Here is a 19,430-nt window from a genome sequence, read left to right as displayed (position 1 = left end):
CTCTATGCACATAAACTAGTAAACCTGGAAGAAATGGATAAATTCCTGGACACTTGCCTCCTCCCAAGCCTAAACCAGGAAGAAGTCGAAACCCTGAATAGACCAATAACAAGGTCTGAAGTTGAGGCAGCAATTAAGAGCCTACCACCCAAAGAAAGCCCAGGTCCAGATGGGTTCACAGCCAAATTCTACCAGACATACAAAGAGGAGCTGGTACCATTCCTTCTGAAACTATTCCAGATAATGCAAAAAGAGGGAATCCTTCCCATATCATTTTATGAGACCAACATAATCCTGATTCCAAAACCCGGCAGAGACTCAACAAGAAAAGAAAACTTCAGGCCAATATCCACAATGAACATAGATGCAAAAATCTTCAATAAAATACTGGCAAGCCAATTGCAACAGCACACCAAAAAGCTTATCCACCATGATCAAGTAGGCTTCATCCCAGGGATGCAAGGCTGGTTCAGTATGCACAAGCCTATAAACGTAATTCACCACTTAAACAGAACCAAAGACAAAAACCACATGATTATCTCAATTGATGCAGAGAAGGCCTTGGACAAAATTCAACAGCCCTTTATGCTAAAAACCCTCAATAAGCTCAATATTGACGGAACGTATCTCAAAATAATAAAAGCTATTTACGACAAACCAGCAGCCAATATCATACTGAATGGGTAAAAACTGGAAGCATTCCCTTTGAAATCTGGCACTAGACAAGGATGCCCTCTCTCACCACTCCTACTCAATATAGTACTGGAAGTTCTAGCCAGAACAATCAGGCAAGAAAAAGAAATAAAGGGTATTCAAATAGGAAAGGAGGAAGTCAAATTGTCTCTATTTGCAGATGACATGATTGTATATCTAGAAGACCCCATCGTCTCAGTCCAAAATCTCCTGAAACTGATAAGCAACTTCAGCAAAGTCTCAGGATACAAAATCAATGTGCAAAAATCACAAGCATTCCTATACACCAAGAACAGACTTAAAGAGCCAAATCAAGAACGAACCGCCATTCACAATTGCTACAAAGAGAATAAAGTGCCTAGGAATACAACTAACAAGGAATGTAAAGGACCTCTTCAAGGAGAACTACAAGCTACTGCTTAACAAAATAAGAGAGGACACAAACAGATGGAGAAACATTCCATGTTCATGATTAGGAAGAATCAATATCGTGAAAATGGCCATACTTCCCAAAGTAATTTACACATTCAACGCTATCCCCATCAAGCTACCAATGACCTTCTTCACAGAACTGGAAAAAAACACCTTAAACTGCATATGGAACCAAAAGACAGCCCGCATAGCCAAGTCAATTCTAAGCAAAAATAACAAAGCAGGAGGCATCACACTACCAGACTTCAAACTATACTACAAGGCTACAGTAATCAAAGCAGAATGGTACTGGTACCAAAACAGAGATATAAATCAATGGAACACGACAGAGGCCTCAGAGGCAACACAACATATCTACAACCATCCAGTCTTTGACAAACCTGACAAAAACAAGCAATGGGGAAAGGATTCTCCGTTTAATAAATGGTGTTGGGAAAACTGGCTAGTCATGTGCAGAAAGCAGAAACTGGATTCCTTCCTGACACCTTACACTAAAATTAATTCCAGATGGATTAAAGACTTAAACATAAGACCTAACACCATAAAAATCCTAGAATAAAATCTAGGCAAAACCATTCAGGACATAGGCTTAGGCAAGGACTTCATGACCAAAACACCAAAAGCACTGGCAACAAAAGCCAAAATAGAAAAATGGGACCTAATCAAACTCCACAGCTTCTGTACGGCAAAAGAAACAGTCATTAGAGTGAATCGGCAACCATCAGAATGGCAAAAAATTTTTGCAGTCTACCCATCTGAGAAGGGGCTGATATCCAGAATCTACAAAGAACTAAAACAGATTTACAAGAAAAAAACAAACAAGCCCATTCAAAAGTGGGTAAAGGACATGAACAGACACTTTACAAAAGAAGACATACATGAGGCCAACAAACATGAAAAAATGCTCATCATCACTGTCATTAGAGAAATGCAAATCAAAACTACATTGAGATACCATCTCATGCCAGTTAGAATGGCGATCATTAAAAAATCTGGAGACAACAGATGCTGGAGAGGATGTGGAGAAATAGGAAGACTTTTACACTGTTGGTGGGAGTGTAAATTAGTTCAACCATTGTGGAAGATAGTGTGGCAATTCCTTAAGGACCTAGAAATAGAAATTCCATTTGACCCAGCAATCCCATTACTGAGTATATATCCAAAGGATTATAAATTGTTCTGCTATAAGGACACATGCACACTACTGTTCATTGCAGCACTGTTTACAATAGCAAAGACCTGGAACCAACTCAAATGCCCATTGATGATAAACTAGATAGGGAAAATGTGGCACATATACACCATGGAATATTATGCAGCCATCAAAAACGATGAGTTCGTGTCCTTTGTAGGGACATGGATGAACCTGGAAACCATCATTCTCAGCAAACTGACAGAAGAGCAGAAAATCAAACACCGTATGTTCTCACTCATAGGCGGGTGTTGAACAATGAGAACACATGGACACAGGGAGGGGAGCACTACACACTAGGGTCTGTTGCGGGGAAATGGGGGAGAGACAGTGGGGGTGGGGAGTTGGGGAGAGATAGCATGGGGAGAAATGCCAGATACAGGTGAAGAGGAGGAAGGCAGCAAATCACACTGCCACGTGTGTACCTATGCAACAATCTTGCATGTTCTTCACGTGTACCCCAAAACCTAAGAGGCAATTAAAAAAAATATGTTTTATACTAATTCATTTTGTGCACTATTCCCTAAGGAGTTCTTACAAGTTGGAAGACTTCATTGTGCTTTCTCTGAATGCATTTGTCTTTTTTTTTTGAGATGGTGTCTTGCTCTGTCGCCCAGGCTAGAGTGCAGTGGCGCACTCTTGGCTCACTGCAACCTCTGCCTCCCAGGTTCAAGCATTTCTCCTGCCTCAGCCTCCTGAATAGCTATGATTACAGGCACGCACCACCACGCCTGGCTAATTTTGTGTTTTTAGTAGAGATGGGTTTCACCACGTTCGTCAGGCTGGTCTCGATCTCCTGACGTCGTGATCTGCCTGCCTTGGCCTCCCAAAGTGCTAGGATTAGAGGCGTGAACCACCACACCCGGCCACATATTTGTCTTTCAAAAACTTAATTTAGGTGGCACTGTATCAGTGGACAGGGTTATCACGTAGAGTAGTAATGGCTCCCTTAGAGTAGAATAAAGGATAGGTCTAAAAAGAAAATCTCGTTTACTTTCTTTTATAAACTTGGTATCTTTTTACATAAAATTGAGAAGCTTCCATCCAAAGAAAAAATAAAAAAGAACTTGGAACATTTTATAACTTTTAAAATACAATTTTTACTTTTAATGGGTTCAGATCAGAGAATTGTTATCTTAGCCCTTAAAAAAGAATCAGAAAATTGTTTCTTTTGAGTCAGAAAATAAGGTCACAATAGAAATTTGATACGTTTCTTCCTGCCCACTCTGAAAATACTAAGAACTAGTGTCTTAAAGCACAGACTCATTTCCAGAAAACATCCAGTACCAATTATTTGGCTCTTCCAATTTGAAGTTAAAATCAAATCTCTACTTGACTTAAAGGGGTTTATTTTTTTTGAAATTAGATACATAAGTGGCAAATTGTGTTTGTTCCATAGCTGTGGTAAAACTTTTGACTTTCTTTGTGCACCATCTTTTATATCTCTAGGCAACAGGAAAGGATAAATTCACAGAGGGAAGAGATAGAAAGACAACGGAAAATGTTAGCAAAACGGAAACCTCCTGCCATGGGTCAGGCCCCTCCTGCAACCAATGAGCAGAAACAGCGAAAAAGCAAGACCAATGGAGCTGAAAATGAAACGTATGTTCTTTATTGACATGAATTCTGAGACACCACACCCTGCCCCCAAATACAAATGTCCTGTTGATTGCCACTGGCAAGAGTTATAAATTCTGGAGGTCACTTCTTTTCAGTTATTTTAATGGATTTGCTCAACTCATATGAATGCCATATAAAATTAACTGATTTTCTTAAACCTGTTCTTTATTGAAGGCATTTCAAATGAGAGGGAAAAGTAATGTCACTTGACATCATGATTTTTGGCCACTCCTGGTTAACAAATAAGATGTCATTATACTGAAATGATACTATTGCGCACATGTGGCTCCAGGTGTGATACACTAGTATCATCTTACGGGAGTTGCCTGGCTTCTATTTCAGACTGAAGAATGCTCTTTACTGGTCAGACGAGCACTTAGTTAATAGTTGCAAACTTCAGATAAACCCCCCAAAAAGCTGTTATATTAGAAAAAGGACATTGTCACAATAAGCCAAAACTTGACTCATCAGAATTGTTTCCTATTCTGGGAATCTGAGGAAAACGCCAGTATCTTAAACTGCAGTACAGTCATCTTTCCTCTGTCAATCAACAATATTTACGTAGCTACCATGTATAGGAAGAGTAGAAAATTCTAAGCACAAATAAATGCCTGCCTTCTCCATTCATGTCTTCTTTTCTCTTTAACTGTAAGTAAATTTCATGTCCAAAGATAGCTACAAATAAAAGATATGATATCATATAACTAATCAACTAATATGTCATTTGCTTTATATTTTTATATTAGTTCACAAATACAACACATAATCCACTTCAGGTATAATATTATTGTTAAAAGTCTGTGACATCCTAGGAATGCATCTTCCTTCATTCTAGTGAGAAAGATGGCTTAACACGAATCCTTACCCCATACGTATCTGATGTTTTGGGAAGTCTTTTTCTTGATATTCATTTAGTAAGTCTATGTTAAATGCTTATTTTATGCTAGGCCCTCTTCTGGGAATACAGAGCTAAAGGATTCAGCCCCAGCCTTAGGAGCCCACAGTTTACTTAGGTGAGATGAACAGATAAATAAACTAATAATTACATTAAGTTTAGCGATTAAAATGTGCATAATGAACTTGGAAAACATCTTGATTCATAAAACTCCAATTTTGTTTTTTTTTGAGACAAAGTCTCATTCTGTCACCCAGGCTGGAGTGCTATGGCACAATCTTGGCTCACTGCAACCTCCACCTCCCAGGTTCAAGCCTTTCTCCTGCTGCAGCCTCCTGAGTAGCTAGGACTACAAGCGCACCACCACAGCCAGCTAATTTTTGTATTTTTAGTAGAGATGGGGTTTTGCCATGTTGGCCAGGCTGGTCTCAAACTCCTGATCTCAAATGATCCACCCTTCTCGACCTCTCAGATTGCTGGGATTACAGGTGTGAGCTACTGCACCCGTCCCAAATGTTTTAAAATTAGAGTCTTTTTTTCCCTTGATTTTAAAGACTAGTCAAGTGCAGTAATGAGAATGAGAATAGGGCAAGAGTATTGAGTCTTCAAGTATTTTCCTTTCAGTAAGTCCAAGTAGGGGCTCAGATCTGAAAGATTCTCCAGGCTAATTAATCTGATCAGTGTTTTCTTTCACGACTCCTGTGTTTATTTTGTGAAGGGACTTCCCCTCTAGTATCACTTGAAAATTATTTAATGCTGATGCATAAAATAATTGGCTTAGGAGTGAGGAAGAAGGCAAAGGTTGTTTCTTTGCCACAGAACAATAGTTAGAATGGAATCTAGGCTAGTAATGTGTAAGCAGTTGGCATCTGGAATCCTGTGTAAAATCCAAGCTAGAAGACCTTCAGTCCAGTTTTTAATTAGAGTATCTGTGACTTGGCTCTTACTTTGACCGGAAGCCAGATATAGGCCTCTGGAGTCTTGGAGTAAGTCATAATATCCTTTCTTGGCCCTGAACCTGTTTCAGACAGAGAATTCTTAGCCATGATTTTTTATTTCTCTGTTTTTTTGCTAGTGTGAAATGGAGTAGTAGATGCAGGTATTTCTATGTCTATAAAGAGCCCTAGTGGATGAGTTTCTTCTTCTATTTTCCTTGAGTTAGACATCAAAGGCTCTGATCTGGTTAATAGGATAGGCGTTTCCTCTTTCTTCTGCAATTTAGAATATATCTAAACAGTGATATCTAAAAATGTTAAGTATCTGTGTACGCTTCTAGAATGTGAAGCGGTAGAGATGGGAGGAAGAATAAATTAATAATTGTAACTTACTCATCTTTTTTTTCCTTTTTTTTTTTAAAGAGAGCCTTGCTCTGTTGCTCAGGCTGGAGTGCAGTGGCATGATTATAGCTCACTATAGCCTCAACTTCCTGAGCTTAAGCAGTCCTTCCATCTCAGCATCCTGAGTAGCTGGGACTACAGGCATATGCCACCATGCCCAGTTTTTTCTTCCCCTCCCCACCCAGAGACAGAGTCTTGCTTTGTTGCCCAGGCTGGTCTTGAACTCCTGGCTCCAAGCGATCTTTCCCCTCAGCCTCCCAGACTACTGGCCACTTGTTGATTCTTAAGATATAAGGATGCTGTTGGAGTAGGTAGAACATGAAACATGTGAATACCCATCAAGTCAGCCCTTTGAGAACTGGTTTAGATAGGATTTTCATTGTTCTTTTTTCGTTGTCATTTAATAGTCACAACGTTTTCTTAGATAGGTGTTATCACTTGGCTGCATTTCAAAACCGAGTTAAGAAGTTAAAGTTTGTTTGCCCAAGGTCGCATGGCCAGTAGATTATTAATGCCTTGAACTCTAGTCCTCAGACTCCAAATCGTAGACTCTAACTTGCTTTTATGTCTTTCTCTTTGTTATTATAGTATCAAGGTTTAAGTGTTAACAAGAATAATCAAATCCATTGGCTTACTGTTTTGGCCTCTAAAAAATTTTTAGACAACTTTTGGCTCTCTCTGAATGAGTTTTTAATCTGAGTAATATATGGGACGAAACTCATTTCAAAAATAATATTAAAATGTCGTTAGAAGAAAGTCGTTAAGAAAAAGAAAAAAAATTTAAAATATGACTCCCCTATTTTTTTTTTTTTTTTTTTTTTTTTTTTTTTTTTTTTTTTTTTTTTTTTTTTTTTTTTTATGTCTTGCAAGTTAGGCTTTTTGGCTTTGAAGTCTTTCCCTCACATCATATCTGGTAAATCACGGAAGTTTTTTCTTGTCAGAGGACTACAGGATAACCTATCCTTCAGTGATTCACTGAAACTGAATTTGTCTTATTGTATATTTGGACTTTTCTCTTCAAATAGGCAAACTATGATTTCAAGTAATTTACTGAAACTTTTACCACTGTTTTTCAGGTTAACATTAGCAGAATACCACGAACAAGAAGAAATCTTCAAACTCAGATTAGGTCATCTTAAAAAAGTAAGTATAATGAGGAAATCTCTCTGGAGAAATGTGTTACCCAGTTTACATTTAGGATTGAAGCTATTTGGTCATTTGGGTGAATGTAATAGTAGTTTCACCTAGCGGCAGAAAGCTTGAGTGACTGCTTTCACTGTTACGTCTCGTAGCCTAATGGGAGAACTCCTGTCTTTCCGTTTTCTTTTTTTTTGTTTCTGAAATGGAGCCTCACTCTGTCTCCCAGGCTAGAGTGCGGTGGCATGATCTTAGCTCACTGCAACCTCTGCCTTCTGGGCCCAGGTGATTCTTGTGCCTCAACCTCCTGAGTTGCTGGGATTACAGGTGTGTGCCACCACACCTGGCTAATTTTTGTATTTTTAGTAGAGATGAGGGTCTCACCGTCTTGACCAGCTGGTCTCAAACTCCTGACCTCAAGTGATCCTCCTGCCTTGGCATCCGAAAGTGCTGGGATTACAGGTTACAGTTGTGAGCCACCATTCCTGGCCTGTCTTTCCATTTTCAAGTCAATTCCAGCAACCCAATGAGAGTGTTTTTACCAGTGGCATATCAGCAGATAACTCTGAACATATAAGGCTTCCCAAGTGGTTATCTTTGGAGTGAAACTTAACTATTTTTTAAATATTTAAATTTTAAGAGCAGGTGGTTTTAAAATTGATGTTAAGACTTCTGTCATATTTTAAATCACATATCAGCTCTTATTTCTTGCCTAAACTAGCTAATAAGAGAAAGTCTTATGCCAATCTTATTCAAACACAAAGGCACATAACATAGAATTTGTTATTAATGACGTTCACTAAGATATCTTAGATGTAGATTGCTCAGCTCTTGAATTCAGAAACCCATACATTGGTGGATGCTATTTATGGTGATAATGGTTAGTAAGGATTTACTGAACTGCTTTTGGTATATGTGCATTTGTTTGTTTTTTATTTCACATACTAGTTTTCATGCCGTTTTTCCTGCTGGGTTCTCAGAGCTTGTTAAATAAGTAGAACTTAAGGCATCAAGAGTAATCCATACTTAAAGACAAGGACCAGATAGATAACCTGATTTTTGTAAAAATTATTTCCATGTCTATGTGTATATGCACAAAACATTTCTGAAAACTTAACGTAAGAAATTTGATAGTGGCTACATCTTGGGTGTGGCTGTGGAGAGGAGGGAGGAGGAGGGTAGAGAACTTCTGCTTTTCTCACTGAACTCCTCTGTATGTTTTGAATTTCATTCTTTTCTTTTCTTTTTTTTTTTTTTTTTTTTTTTTTTTTTTTTTTTTTTTTTTTTTTTTTTTTTTTTTTTTTTGTTTTTTTTTTTTTTTTTTTTTTTTGAGACAGAGTCTTGCTCTGTTGCCCATGCTGGAGTGCAGTGGCTCGATCTCAGCTCACTGCAACCTCTGCCACCTGGGTTCAAGTGATTTTTCTGCCTCAGCATCCCGAGTAGCTGGGATTACAGGCACGTGCCACCACGCCTGGCAAATTTTTGTATTTTTAATAAAGATGGGGTTTCAGCATCTTGGCCAGACTGGTCTTGAACTCTTGACCTCATGGTCCACCCATCTCGGCCTCCTGAAGTGCTGGGATTACAGTCGTGAGCCACTGCACCCAGCCTTTGACTTTTATTATTTTCTATAGGCTTATTATGATTAAAATTCTTACCTTTTAAAAAGAAATCTTTCAATGCAAAACACCTTTCTTTAGCTTTTCATAAGATAAATGTCTGCTGTTGCTTTTGAAATAAGATCCCGGAAAGGTAAAGTTCCTCATATTTTGAGCTATTTCTTTCTTTTTTGCTTTAGGAGGAAGCAGAGATCCAGGCAGAGCTGGAAAGGCTAGAAAGGGTTAGAAATCTACATATCAGGGAACTTAAAAGGATACATAATGAAGATAATTCACAGTAAGCAACTTGGGGGTATATTGGGTTGGAGATTACTAAGCACTTTCTGATATGAATTGAATGGTCTGGAATAATGCATTTGCTTAATATAAGTTACATAAATGATTCCATAGTGTATAGCTCTTTTGTAGCATCTAATACAATTTTGTGAATAAAACTATGATTTGCCTTGGTTTAAATATATAATTGTATTAAATTTATGTGTTAAGTATATATGTGTATACACATAGCATTTTTACCTGAGTAGAGATTATTAAAACAATATGGCTTTGTAATTGTAAATGGCTGAAATACATTGCATATTCAGTTTTACCTACAGAGCCTTAAGAAAGGGAAGCATGGGTCATAGTGTGGTGTTGTGGAAAGAATATTGGGCTGAGATGACAATTAGTTTCTGAATGACCTTTAAGAGCCATTCAGGTGTTGAGACTTTAAGTGAGACTGTTAAGTTCAGTATATTAATTGTAGATTAATGCCCACCATTGTTTATTAGTCATTTAAGGAATTGAAGATGGGAAAAGTAGGTTGAAAGTAGAAAGGGGCTTTTATAAGTAATCTGGTTTTTTCCCACATTTTTCGGACCCTGAAACATTTTTTCACAAAGCCACAGCGTGCATGTTTTTGTTTGGCTTATAAGAGCTATGGACCTTTCTTTCTGCTAGAGTGGCAGACAACAGCAGGGACTGCTTCCTGAAAACTCTGTGTATCAGGCTTGATCCTAAGTGCCCTTAGTGCTCTCATTTAATCCTCAGGATAACCCAGTCATCTTCAATACATCAGTCAGAAAACAAGCTTAGAGAAATTAAGTTAACTTGACCAGGGACCCATAAATAATGTGACCAAAGAGTTAAACTTGGATCTTTTTCATCCCAACCACCATGCAGTAATGTATCTCCAAATAGGCATGCTACTTTCTTAAAATCAAAGTAAAGTAATTTCAGGATTAATGGTGAGATTTTGTAAGATCAGGAACTAGGTAAGAATATTTTAAAATTTGTTTTTGCCAGAACTTGTCATTTCTTTATCATATTAATTAAGAAACTACCCAGGGTGAAATGTAAGATGGGGAACATAGTTATATCATAGACTTTGTCTTAAAGAGAGAATAATGAATGCACATAGAACATGTGACTTCACTACTCTACAATCAATTTTTTTTTTTTTTTTTTTTTTTTTTNCTCCGCCTCCTGGGTTCAGGCAATTCTCCTGCCTCAGCCTCCTGAGTAGCTGGGACTACAGGCACGCGCCACCATGCCCAGCTAATTTTTTGTATTTTTAGTAGAGACGGGGTTTCACTGTGTTGACCAGGATGGTCTTGATCTCTTGACCTTGTGATCCACCCGCCTCAGCCTCCCAAAGTGCTGGGATTACAGGCTTGAGCCACCGCGCCCGGCCTCTACAATCAATTTTTAAGGAAAAAGCAAATGTCTTGGAATTTTACTGTATGTAGTTTGGAAATGGTGGGATCATGTGGACCTTGTATAGTTTGGAGGAGCCAAATGCACAATTTAAAAATCCCTAATCAAGTCTAATCTACCCTCGCTCATTGTGTAGCAGGGCAGAAAAAAGGAGGAACAACAAAGGTCACAGATCTAGTGTAGCTACACTGAAACCAGCGCTCAAGTCCTGTGGCTCTACAGCTAGTGCTATTCATTGTAATTATGCTGCCTCTTTGAACTGTGTAAATTTATTCTCAGAATTTGCCATGCTGATGTTGATTGTCAAACTACCAACAGCAGCTATAATTGTATGTATAATGTGTTAGATATTCTGGGAATTTTGCAAGCATGGAAGACTGTAGTCTATGATCTCAGGGTGTTACATATTTTCTGTTTCCACAGATTTAAAGATCATCCAACGCTAAATGACAGATATTTGTTGTTACATCTTTTGGGTAGAGGGGGTTTCAGTGAAGTTTACAAGGTAAGCATAAGGAACTGGGAACAAAGACTGGGGGTTAAATTATCAGCTATTACTGAGTTGGAGAACATTAAGAATACCGATAATTGTAGGTTGATATCCATTGAAATTCAAAAACTTTAAAAACCTGTATCTTTGGGAAAACAGCTTTCAATAAACCTAGATGACTAAGCAGGATACAATATTGATATGTTTAAGTTTGAAAAATAAATACTTATAGATTTAAAAAGCAAGAAGGAAATATACTAGGTGGTGGAATTATGGTGATTTTTATTCTGGTTCTGTACTTTCTGCGTCACACGCATTTGTTAGAAAAGAGTATGTGCTACCTTTATTTCCTTTACAGAATAGATCTGTAAAGCCTATTTCCAATAAGAATAGTTTTTTTTTTTAATTGGAAAACCTGCTTTTTGTTTTAAAAGTGTTATAATATATAATATTATAATATAATACTAGCACTGGCAGTCTGAAAGAGTGTCCTGGCTTAGAGTGCTTCAGTTGGGCCAGCAAAGTACAGGTTGCTGAGCCTCCAGGTTGATTTTTACCAAATGAGGGATCCAGCATGTTTTAATTATAGCTACAGATCCATAACATGTGGATTGAATTTTTCTACCTGTTTCTGGAACCAGTCTGTAAAATACAGAATTGTAATAGTCTTCATTGTACAGCTCTGCCTTTCAAAGGTTTAGCCTTCACTGTTAGGATTTATGTTATGCTCATATGAATTTATATATGGGAAATCTTTTTAGTAAAATAGTTTTCATTACAAATAAAAATGGTAAAACTGGTTCTATGGTTTTCTTTTTTTTCCTATGGTGGATTTATTTATTTATTTAGACAGGGTTTTGCTCTATTGCCCAGGCTGCAGTGAGGTGGCATAATCATAGTTCATTGCAGCCTCAAACCGCTGGACACGAGCTAGCCTCCTGGCTTAATGTCTTGAGTAGCTGGGACTACAGGCCCTGTACACTAATTTTTAAATTTTTTGTGGAGACACGGTCTCACTGCATTTCTCAGGCAGGTCTCTAACTTCTGGGCTCAAGCAATCCTCCTGCCTTGGCCTCTCAAGGTGCTGAGATTACAGGTGTGAGCCACCGCACCCAGCTCTGATTTTAAGTATACGTTTCATTGGCATTAAGTACCTTCACAATGTTGTGCAACTGATATAACTACATCACTATTCATATCCAGAACTATATAACGATTTTAGTACACTACTGTATTGGTTTTGATATTCTAGTATCTCTGTTTTTTGGGGGGGAGACATTGTCTCACTCTGGCACCCAGGCTAGAGTACAGCAGTGCATTCTGAGCTCACTGCAACCTCCCACTCCAGAGCTCTAGTGTCCTCCCATCTCTGCCTCCCAAAGTGCTGGAATTACAGGCGTGTACCACCATACTTGGCTAATTTTTGTATTTTTTTGTAGAGACAGGGTTTCATCATGTTGCCCATGCTGGTCTCAAACTCTTGGACTCAAGTGATCACCCACCTTGGCCTCCCAAAGTGTTGGGGTTACAGGCGTGAGCCACTGTGCCCAGCTTCTAGTATCTTTTTTTTTTTTTTGAGACGGAGTTTCGCTCTTGTTACCCAGGCTGGAGTGCAATGGCGCGATCTCGGCTCACCGCAACCTCCGCCTCACCGCAACCTCCGCCTCCTGGGTTCAGGCAATTCTCCTGCCCCAGCCTCCTGAGTCGCTGGGATTACAGGCACGCGCCACCATGCCCAGCTAATTTTTTGTATTTTCAGTAGAGATGGGGTTTCACCATGTTGACCAGGATGGTCTCGATCTCTTGACCTCGTGATCCACCCGCCTCGGCCTCCCACAGTGCTGGGATTACAGGCTTGAGCCACCGCGCCCGGCCGCTTCTAGTATCTTATTTGTATTTTTAAATCTGTGCTTATAAGCAGGATTGGCCCTTAGTCACCTTTTGTATGCAAGTAGCTTTATCAAAGTTTGATGTCATAATTATCCTAACTCCTTAGATACAGTGAGTTGTGAAGTCTCTTTTTCCATGCTCTGGAACCCTTTTCATCACTTGGGAATTGTTGGCTCCTTGAAAGTTTGTTAGAATTGACTCACACAAATCTGGGCAGGCCGGATGCTGTGGCTCATGTCTATAATCCCAGCATTCTGGGAGGCTGAGGCGGGAGGATCACTTGAGCCTAGGAGTTTGAAACCAGCCTGGGCAGCATAGTAAGACCCTGCCTCTACAAAGGAAGAAAAGAAAAATCACCTGGGAGATGTTGAGTTTGTGGAAAACATTTGACTATCTTTTCAATTTCTTCTACAACAATTGATATCTTAAGATTTTCTCTCCCTTCTCAAGTCAGTTTTGGTAATTTAATTTTTCTAAGAAATCTATTTCATTTAGATTTTTTGTTTTTTTCTTTTTTAGCAGAGAAAGGGTTTCATTATGTTGCCCAAGCTGGTCTCAAACTCCTAGCCTCAAGTGATCTTCACCCCTTAGCCTTCCAAAGTGCTGGGATTACAGCTACCATGCTGGGCCTCGATTTTTGAAAAATATTTTCCACATCTTAGTTATTTCTCTGTTCTTATAAAATTTTTATTTTTGTGTTTCTTGACTGATAGGCTAGAGATTCGTAGGTGGTGTTATTAATTTTTTTCTAAGAATCAACTTTTATTTCGTTGATCAAATCTGCTGTTTGGTTAGTTTTCTTTTTCATTAATGTCTCCTTTCATTCCTTCCATCTACTTTCTTCATTTTTATTTATGTTCAGTCTTAAGTCAATGCTTAGTTTCTTTGTAATTTTTTATTGTAAAAAGATAGATACAAAACGTACCATCTTAAGCATTTTTAAGTGTATAGTTTAGTAACGTACATTCAAGTTATTGTGAAACATATCTCTAGAACTTTTTTTCATCTTCCAAAACTGAAACTCTGTAGCCATTAATCAACTTTCCTTTTCCCCTCCTTTTGTCCTTGGAGCCACCATTCTACATTTTGTTTCTCTGAATTTGACTACGTTTAGATTTCTTAGAGAAGTGGAATCATACTGTCTTTTTATAATCAGCTTTTTTTACTTAGCATAGTGTCCTCAAGGTTAATCTGTGCTATAGCATGTGACAGGATTTCCTTCCTTTTTAAGGTCACTTAATATTTTATTGTATGCACCACATTTTGTTTATCCTCCTATGCCAGTGAACACTTGGATTGCTTCCACTTCTTGTCTATTGCGTATAGTGCTGTACTGGTTTGTGTTTTTTGTTCTTTTGAGATAGAGTCTTGCTGTACCACCCAGGCTGGAGTGCAGTGGTACAATTTCCCCTCGATGCAGTGTTCATCTCCTGGGTTCAAGTGATCCTCCTGCCTCAGCCTCCCCAGGTAGCTGGGATTACAGGCATGCACCATGCTCAGCTATTTTTCTTTCTTTCTTTTTTTTTTTTTTTTTTGAGACGGAGTTTCGCTCTTGTTACCCAGGCTGGAGTGCAATGGCGTGGTCTCGGCTCACCGCAACCTCCGCCTCCTGGGTTCAGGCAATTCTCCTGCCTCAGCCTCCTGAGTAGCTGGGATTACAGGCACACGCCACCATGCCCAGCTGATTTTTTGTATTTTTAGTAGAGACAGGGTTTCACCATGTTGACCAGGATGGTCTCGATCTCTTGACCTCGTGATCCACCCGCCTCGGCCTCCCAAAGTGCTGGGATTACAGGCGTGAGCCACCGCGCCCGGCTTTTTTTGTATTTTTTAGTAGAAATGGGGTTTCTCTGTGTTGGCCAGGCTGTTCTCAAACTCCTGACCTCAAATGATCCACTTGCCTCAGCCTCCAAAAGTGCTGGGATTATAGACATGAGCCACCACATCCAGCCTGTTTTGTATTTGGGTGTCCAAATATCTCTGTGAGACTCTGCTTTTAATTCTTTTGGATGTATACTTAGAAGTGTATGTGATTTAAATTATCAAAATTGGTTCTTGGTGCTTCCTAGTTACTTTTAGTAATTTCATCATCTTATTTTCCTAATGTATTTTTTCAAACATTTCTTTTCTTTTTTTTTTTTTTTTTTTTTGCGGTGGGGGGAGACAGTCTCACTCTGTCCTTCTGGCTCCAGTGCAGTGGCATGTGCTCTTAATGTAGTTTTTCTTTCGCTGTTCTCCACACTCCACAATGCTTTCTTAAGTCAGTGGTAGATCACAGTGTCTTGGATTTAGAAGTACAGTGTAGAAGTTAGAGAAAATTATGCTTGAAATAGCATTGGTGCTCTCATAAATTGGGCGGTATTTAATTTTTTTTATTATTATTATTTGAAATGGTTTTCTACTGTGAAGTCATTATGGTATTCATGATTGTGGATGGACTGAAGACTCTGTAAAGAAGAGGAGTTCAAATATTTCCATTTTTAGCTAGGCATGGTGGCTTATGCCTCTAACCCAGTACTTTGGGAGGCCAAGGTGGGAAGCTTACTTGAGGCCAGGAGTTCAAGACCAGCCTGGCAAACACATTGAGGCCCTGTCTATATAAAAAGAGAAAAATAAAAAAAGTTTCTGTTTTTGTGAAATAAGATATTATGTCTGAAGTGAGTTTTATACTTTAAACATACTGGTTTTAATTTGGTATAAATAATGGAAGTTTCTGTATTTTATAAGCAGCACTCTAGATGCAGTGCTTACCTAGAGAAATTTAGGTTTAGAAAAATCTGTAGTGATCACCTATTTATGGACTGTTTTCTGCACTTATTGCCTTAATCAATTTGTATATTTGTGGAAATTAGCAGATGGGTGATAAAGTATTGAAACTGAAGTAGTAAACTTTTAATCCGAACTTTACAAACTAAGAAAAACTTTATTCTAAAGGAGCTATGCAATAAAATCTTTTGTATGGAGGGAAATCTTCAATTTTATTGAAAGATTACTTAATCAAATTATGATTTACACCTAGCTTCCTCAAAAAAATCCATGTTACCTTTTGAATCCTGTGCCTTAGCACTATCTAGCTGATGCAGGACTTGCTGGCAGTGGTGGCCTTTGGGGAAAGCCTGTTCCTGCCTCTGGACAGTGCTGGAGAAGTGACTTGGTGTAACTAACTTAAGCCATTGTTGGGATTAAAAACTGCTTTTTGCCGGGCGTGGTGGCTCAAGCCTGTAATCCCAGCACTGTGGGAGGCCGAGGCGGGTGGATCACGAGGTCAAGAGATCGAGACCATCCTGGTCAACATGGTGAAACCCCGTCTCTACTAAAAATACAAAAAATCAGCTGGGCATGGTGGCGCATGCCTGTAGTCCCAGCTACTCAGGAGGCTGAGGCAGGAGAATTGCCTGAACCCAGGAGACGGAGGTTGCGGTGAGCCGAGATCGCGCCATTGCACTCCAGCCTGGGTAACATGAATGAAACTCCGTCTCAAAAACAAAACAAAACAAAAAAAAACTGCTTTTTGGCCGGGCGTGGTGGCTTACACCTGTAATCCCAGCATGTTGGGAGGCCAAGGCAGGCAGCTCACGAGGTCAGGAGTTCGAGACCAGCCTAACCAACGTGGTGAAACCCCGTCTCTACTAAAAATACAAAAATTAACCAGGCGTGGTGGTGCACATGTGTAATCCCAGCTACTCAGGTGGCTGAAGCAGGAGAATCACTTGAGTCTGGGAGGTGGAGGTTACAGTGAGCCAAGATTGTGCCATTGCACTCCAGCCTGGATGAGGAACAGACAGAGCAAGACTCTGTCTCAAAACAAAAGCAAACAAACAAAAAAACTGCTTTTCATTTACCCACCATATTTAGATGGAGCTAAAGGGTTTTTTTGTTTTTGTTTTTGTTTCTCTTTTTATTTTAATAAACAATATGCCAAATTATAGGGTTATTTTGTATACAATCATACCAAGGAAGTATATTGTGAGAGGTTATTTTCTCCACAAAGCAGGCAATGTGTGTCCCTAGGATTTCAAAAGTGGCAGAATATTTGAAGCTTACAAAGTCCCAGTGTCAGCTGAAGGACAAAAGACAACCTAAGGGTGTTGGGTCCCAGATGGGAATAGATGGTGTCCAGAAACAGAATGGTTGGGAAATAATTTTGAAGGCAGAGGCTATCTTTCTGTTTGTGGTATTGGCCTGGTTTTGTGTTCTAAACCCCTTGGTGCCAGTGTGTCTACAGACTTCTAAATTATCTAATCACAGGTTTCAAGAAGATGGTTGCAACACTGATATAAGTATGTGATGTATTTAATAATGTATTTTGGACTTTGATTATGTTATATGTTAAATAGAAGCTTCAAATCAGTTGCCTGTAATTTTTAACATTTATCCAGTATATAATTTATTCGCTTGCTTTATAGGCATTTGATCTAACAGAGCAAAGATACGTAGCTGTGAAAATTCACCAGTTAAATAAAAACTGGAGAGATGAGAAAAAGGAGAATTACCACAAGTAAGTGATACTAGAGTGTCTGACTTTTCAAAATTAAATAATACCTGTAGTTTGAGTATTATGCTACGAGCTTTACATACATTGTTTTTGGTTTTTGTTTTATGTAATCTTCATAACTACCCTAAGAGAATGAGTATATTCTCAGTGTTACTGATGAGGAAACCGATGCTTACAGAATTTGAGTAACAGGAAGTGGCTGAGCTGGTATTTAAATCCAGACTTCCCTTAATCCAAAGCCCTGGTGCTCTTAACCTTCCATTCCTTTGTGGCTAGAAATAGCTGTAGTAAATAAAGCCTTAGAAATCATTGTTGCTTGTATATAGAAACCAGACCTTAGGGAGCTGCTGGTGGGCATTTTCTGCTACTTCAGTCATTTCCTTCTGGAAGAGACTGGGGGCACCTGGTGTGTCTTGGTGATACCTGTTTGACTTGTTCAGCCTCTCCGTGCTGTGTTCTCCTTCCCATCACAGTTTGCCTGTCTCAAAGTTCTCCATCTTCAGGGTCCCACTTTCTGTGCTTGCCTCTCTACAAAATGCCATCAGTGGCAGCCCTCATCTGGACTTGGGGCAGGGGTAGGGAGGGGGGCTTCTTTAGAATGAATTGTTATTACATGCACAGCTGTGAATTGCTTTGTTCCACTAATGTCAGGTTTTGCCTATATTCCCCCTGAGCTTCTGAATATTGGAGTTCGTGGCTCATTTGCTTTAGAGGCTATGCAGACTTAATTTCTATTAGGTTCCCCACTGGGCTTAGTTTTGTTTCTTTGTTGTTGGTACAAGTATTGAATTAGACAAGTCCTGCCTCTGAAAGGAGGGGACGAGTTCTTTTGATAAAACAAACACCTCCAATCTATAGAGGCAGTCTTGTTTTTTTTTTTTTTTCTTGTAAATAATAATTTGGAGGGGGAAAAACAGTGGACTTTGAAGTAGCCCTTTAGTTGGCTTCTAACCGGGTCCAAGGCAACTCTTGCTCTATAACTCTTGTTCATCAGGGACCCAGGAGTTCTTCCTGTTCCAGACAGATGAGCAGTGGTACTCAGCACTGGAGAAGGGAAGGTTCCTGCTACATTAAGAGCAACAGGGCTTAGCAGAGGGAGGAGAAGAGATGACGTGTGGCATCCTTCCTGTTTCTTAGGTGACAGGCAACTGCAGTCCAGATGCTCCTGAGGAGCAGTTACATTATTATAAGAACATTCCCGTCACTTGATGTGTAGGGATGAGTGGCACGCAGCAGTGAATGCCAGGAGCACTTCAGAGAAGGAGAGCACATGTTGTTCTGACCAGTTATCAATGAGCAGTGCCCCTACTGTATTGAGACCTTAAGAATGCCTAAGGGTATTGGACCAGTACATGCTTCTCTTTAAAAATGCCCTCCAGGGACCAACCTTGATCAAGCTTGAGAACCATAGTTCCTGTGCTGAGATGTACATGTATTTTGCCTAGTCTCAGTATCCAGGTTTCTGGCTGACCTTGCAGAGAACTCTAGTGTTGGATACCACAGCAACTGCAGGTAGGGGTTCTGCTCATCTAGCCTTTTGAAACAGTGAGGAGTGGAAGCCTGGCCTTGTCCCTCCTTCAAACAGTTGGCAAGCGGTTTGCGTCCCAGCAGGTATGGATCGGGTATTTTATCACATACGTCTCTGCAGACAGAATCAGAGAGCACGTAAAGGAGATGGTCTTATCTGTCTAAGCTGTTTGCCATTCAAGTTCCAGGCTGGCATTGGTGCCTTCTTACTGTGTTTCCTCATCAGAGGGGGGATCATGTTGCCTGAGCTCATCTGAGCAGGGGCCATTTCCCATTTGGCAGACACCCTGGGGAGAGGAGGGTATGTGCAGTTTTTGTGACCTCTTTTCTTGCTTGATGGGGGGAGTTCTTTTTTTTTCCAGTCAGGAAGCAGCACTGGGGATAATTCTTTTTTTTTTTTTTTTTTTT

At 39.5% G+C, this 19,430-nt stretch overlaps 1 protein-coding gene across 9 annotated transcripts in view; it reads left to right on the top strand.

Moving 5' to 3' along the window:
- The window catches only part of TLK2 (tousled like kinase 2), a 148,048-nt gene that overhangs the window by 104,401 nt on the left and 24,217 nt on the right, over positions 1-19,430 (top strand). For all 9 annotated transcript variants that reach the window (XM_037745970.1, XM_037745969.1, XM_017549249.2 and 6 more), the window contains 5 exons: positions 3,767-3,919; positions 7,246-7,312; positions 9,105-9,202; positions 11,044-11,125; positions 17,407-17,498. In XM_037745970.1, coding sequence (XP_037601898.1) covers positions 3,767-3,919; positions 7,246-7,312; positions 9,105-9,202; positions 11,044-11,125; positions 17,407-17,498 — 492 coding nt within the window. The remainder of the gene's footprint in view (positions 1-3,766; positions 3,920-7,245; positions 7,313-9,104; positions 9,203-11,043; positions 11,126-17,406; positions 17,499-19,430) is intronic.

The sequence above is a fragment of the Cebus imitator genome, unplaced genomic scaffold, assembly GCF_001604975.1.
Source record: "Cebus imitator isolate Cc_AM_T3 unplaced genomic scaffold, Cebus_imitator-1.0 Scaffold217, whole genome shotgun sequence".
Taxonomy (NCBI): Eukaryota; Metazoa; Chordata; class Mammalia; order Primates; family Cebidae; genus Cebus; species Cebus imitator.
This window is presented reverse-complemented; position numbering and strand designations above follow the sequence as displayed.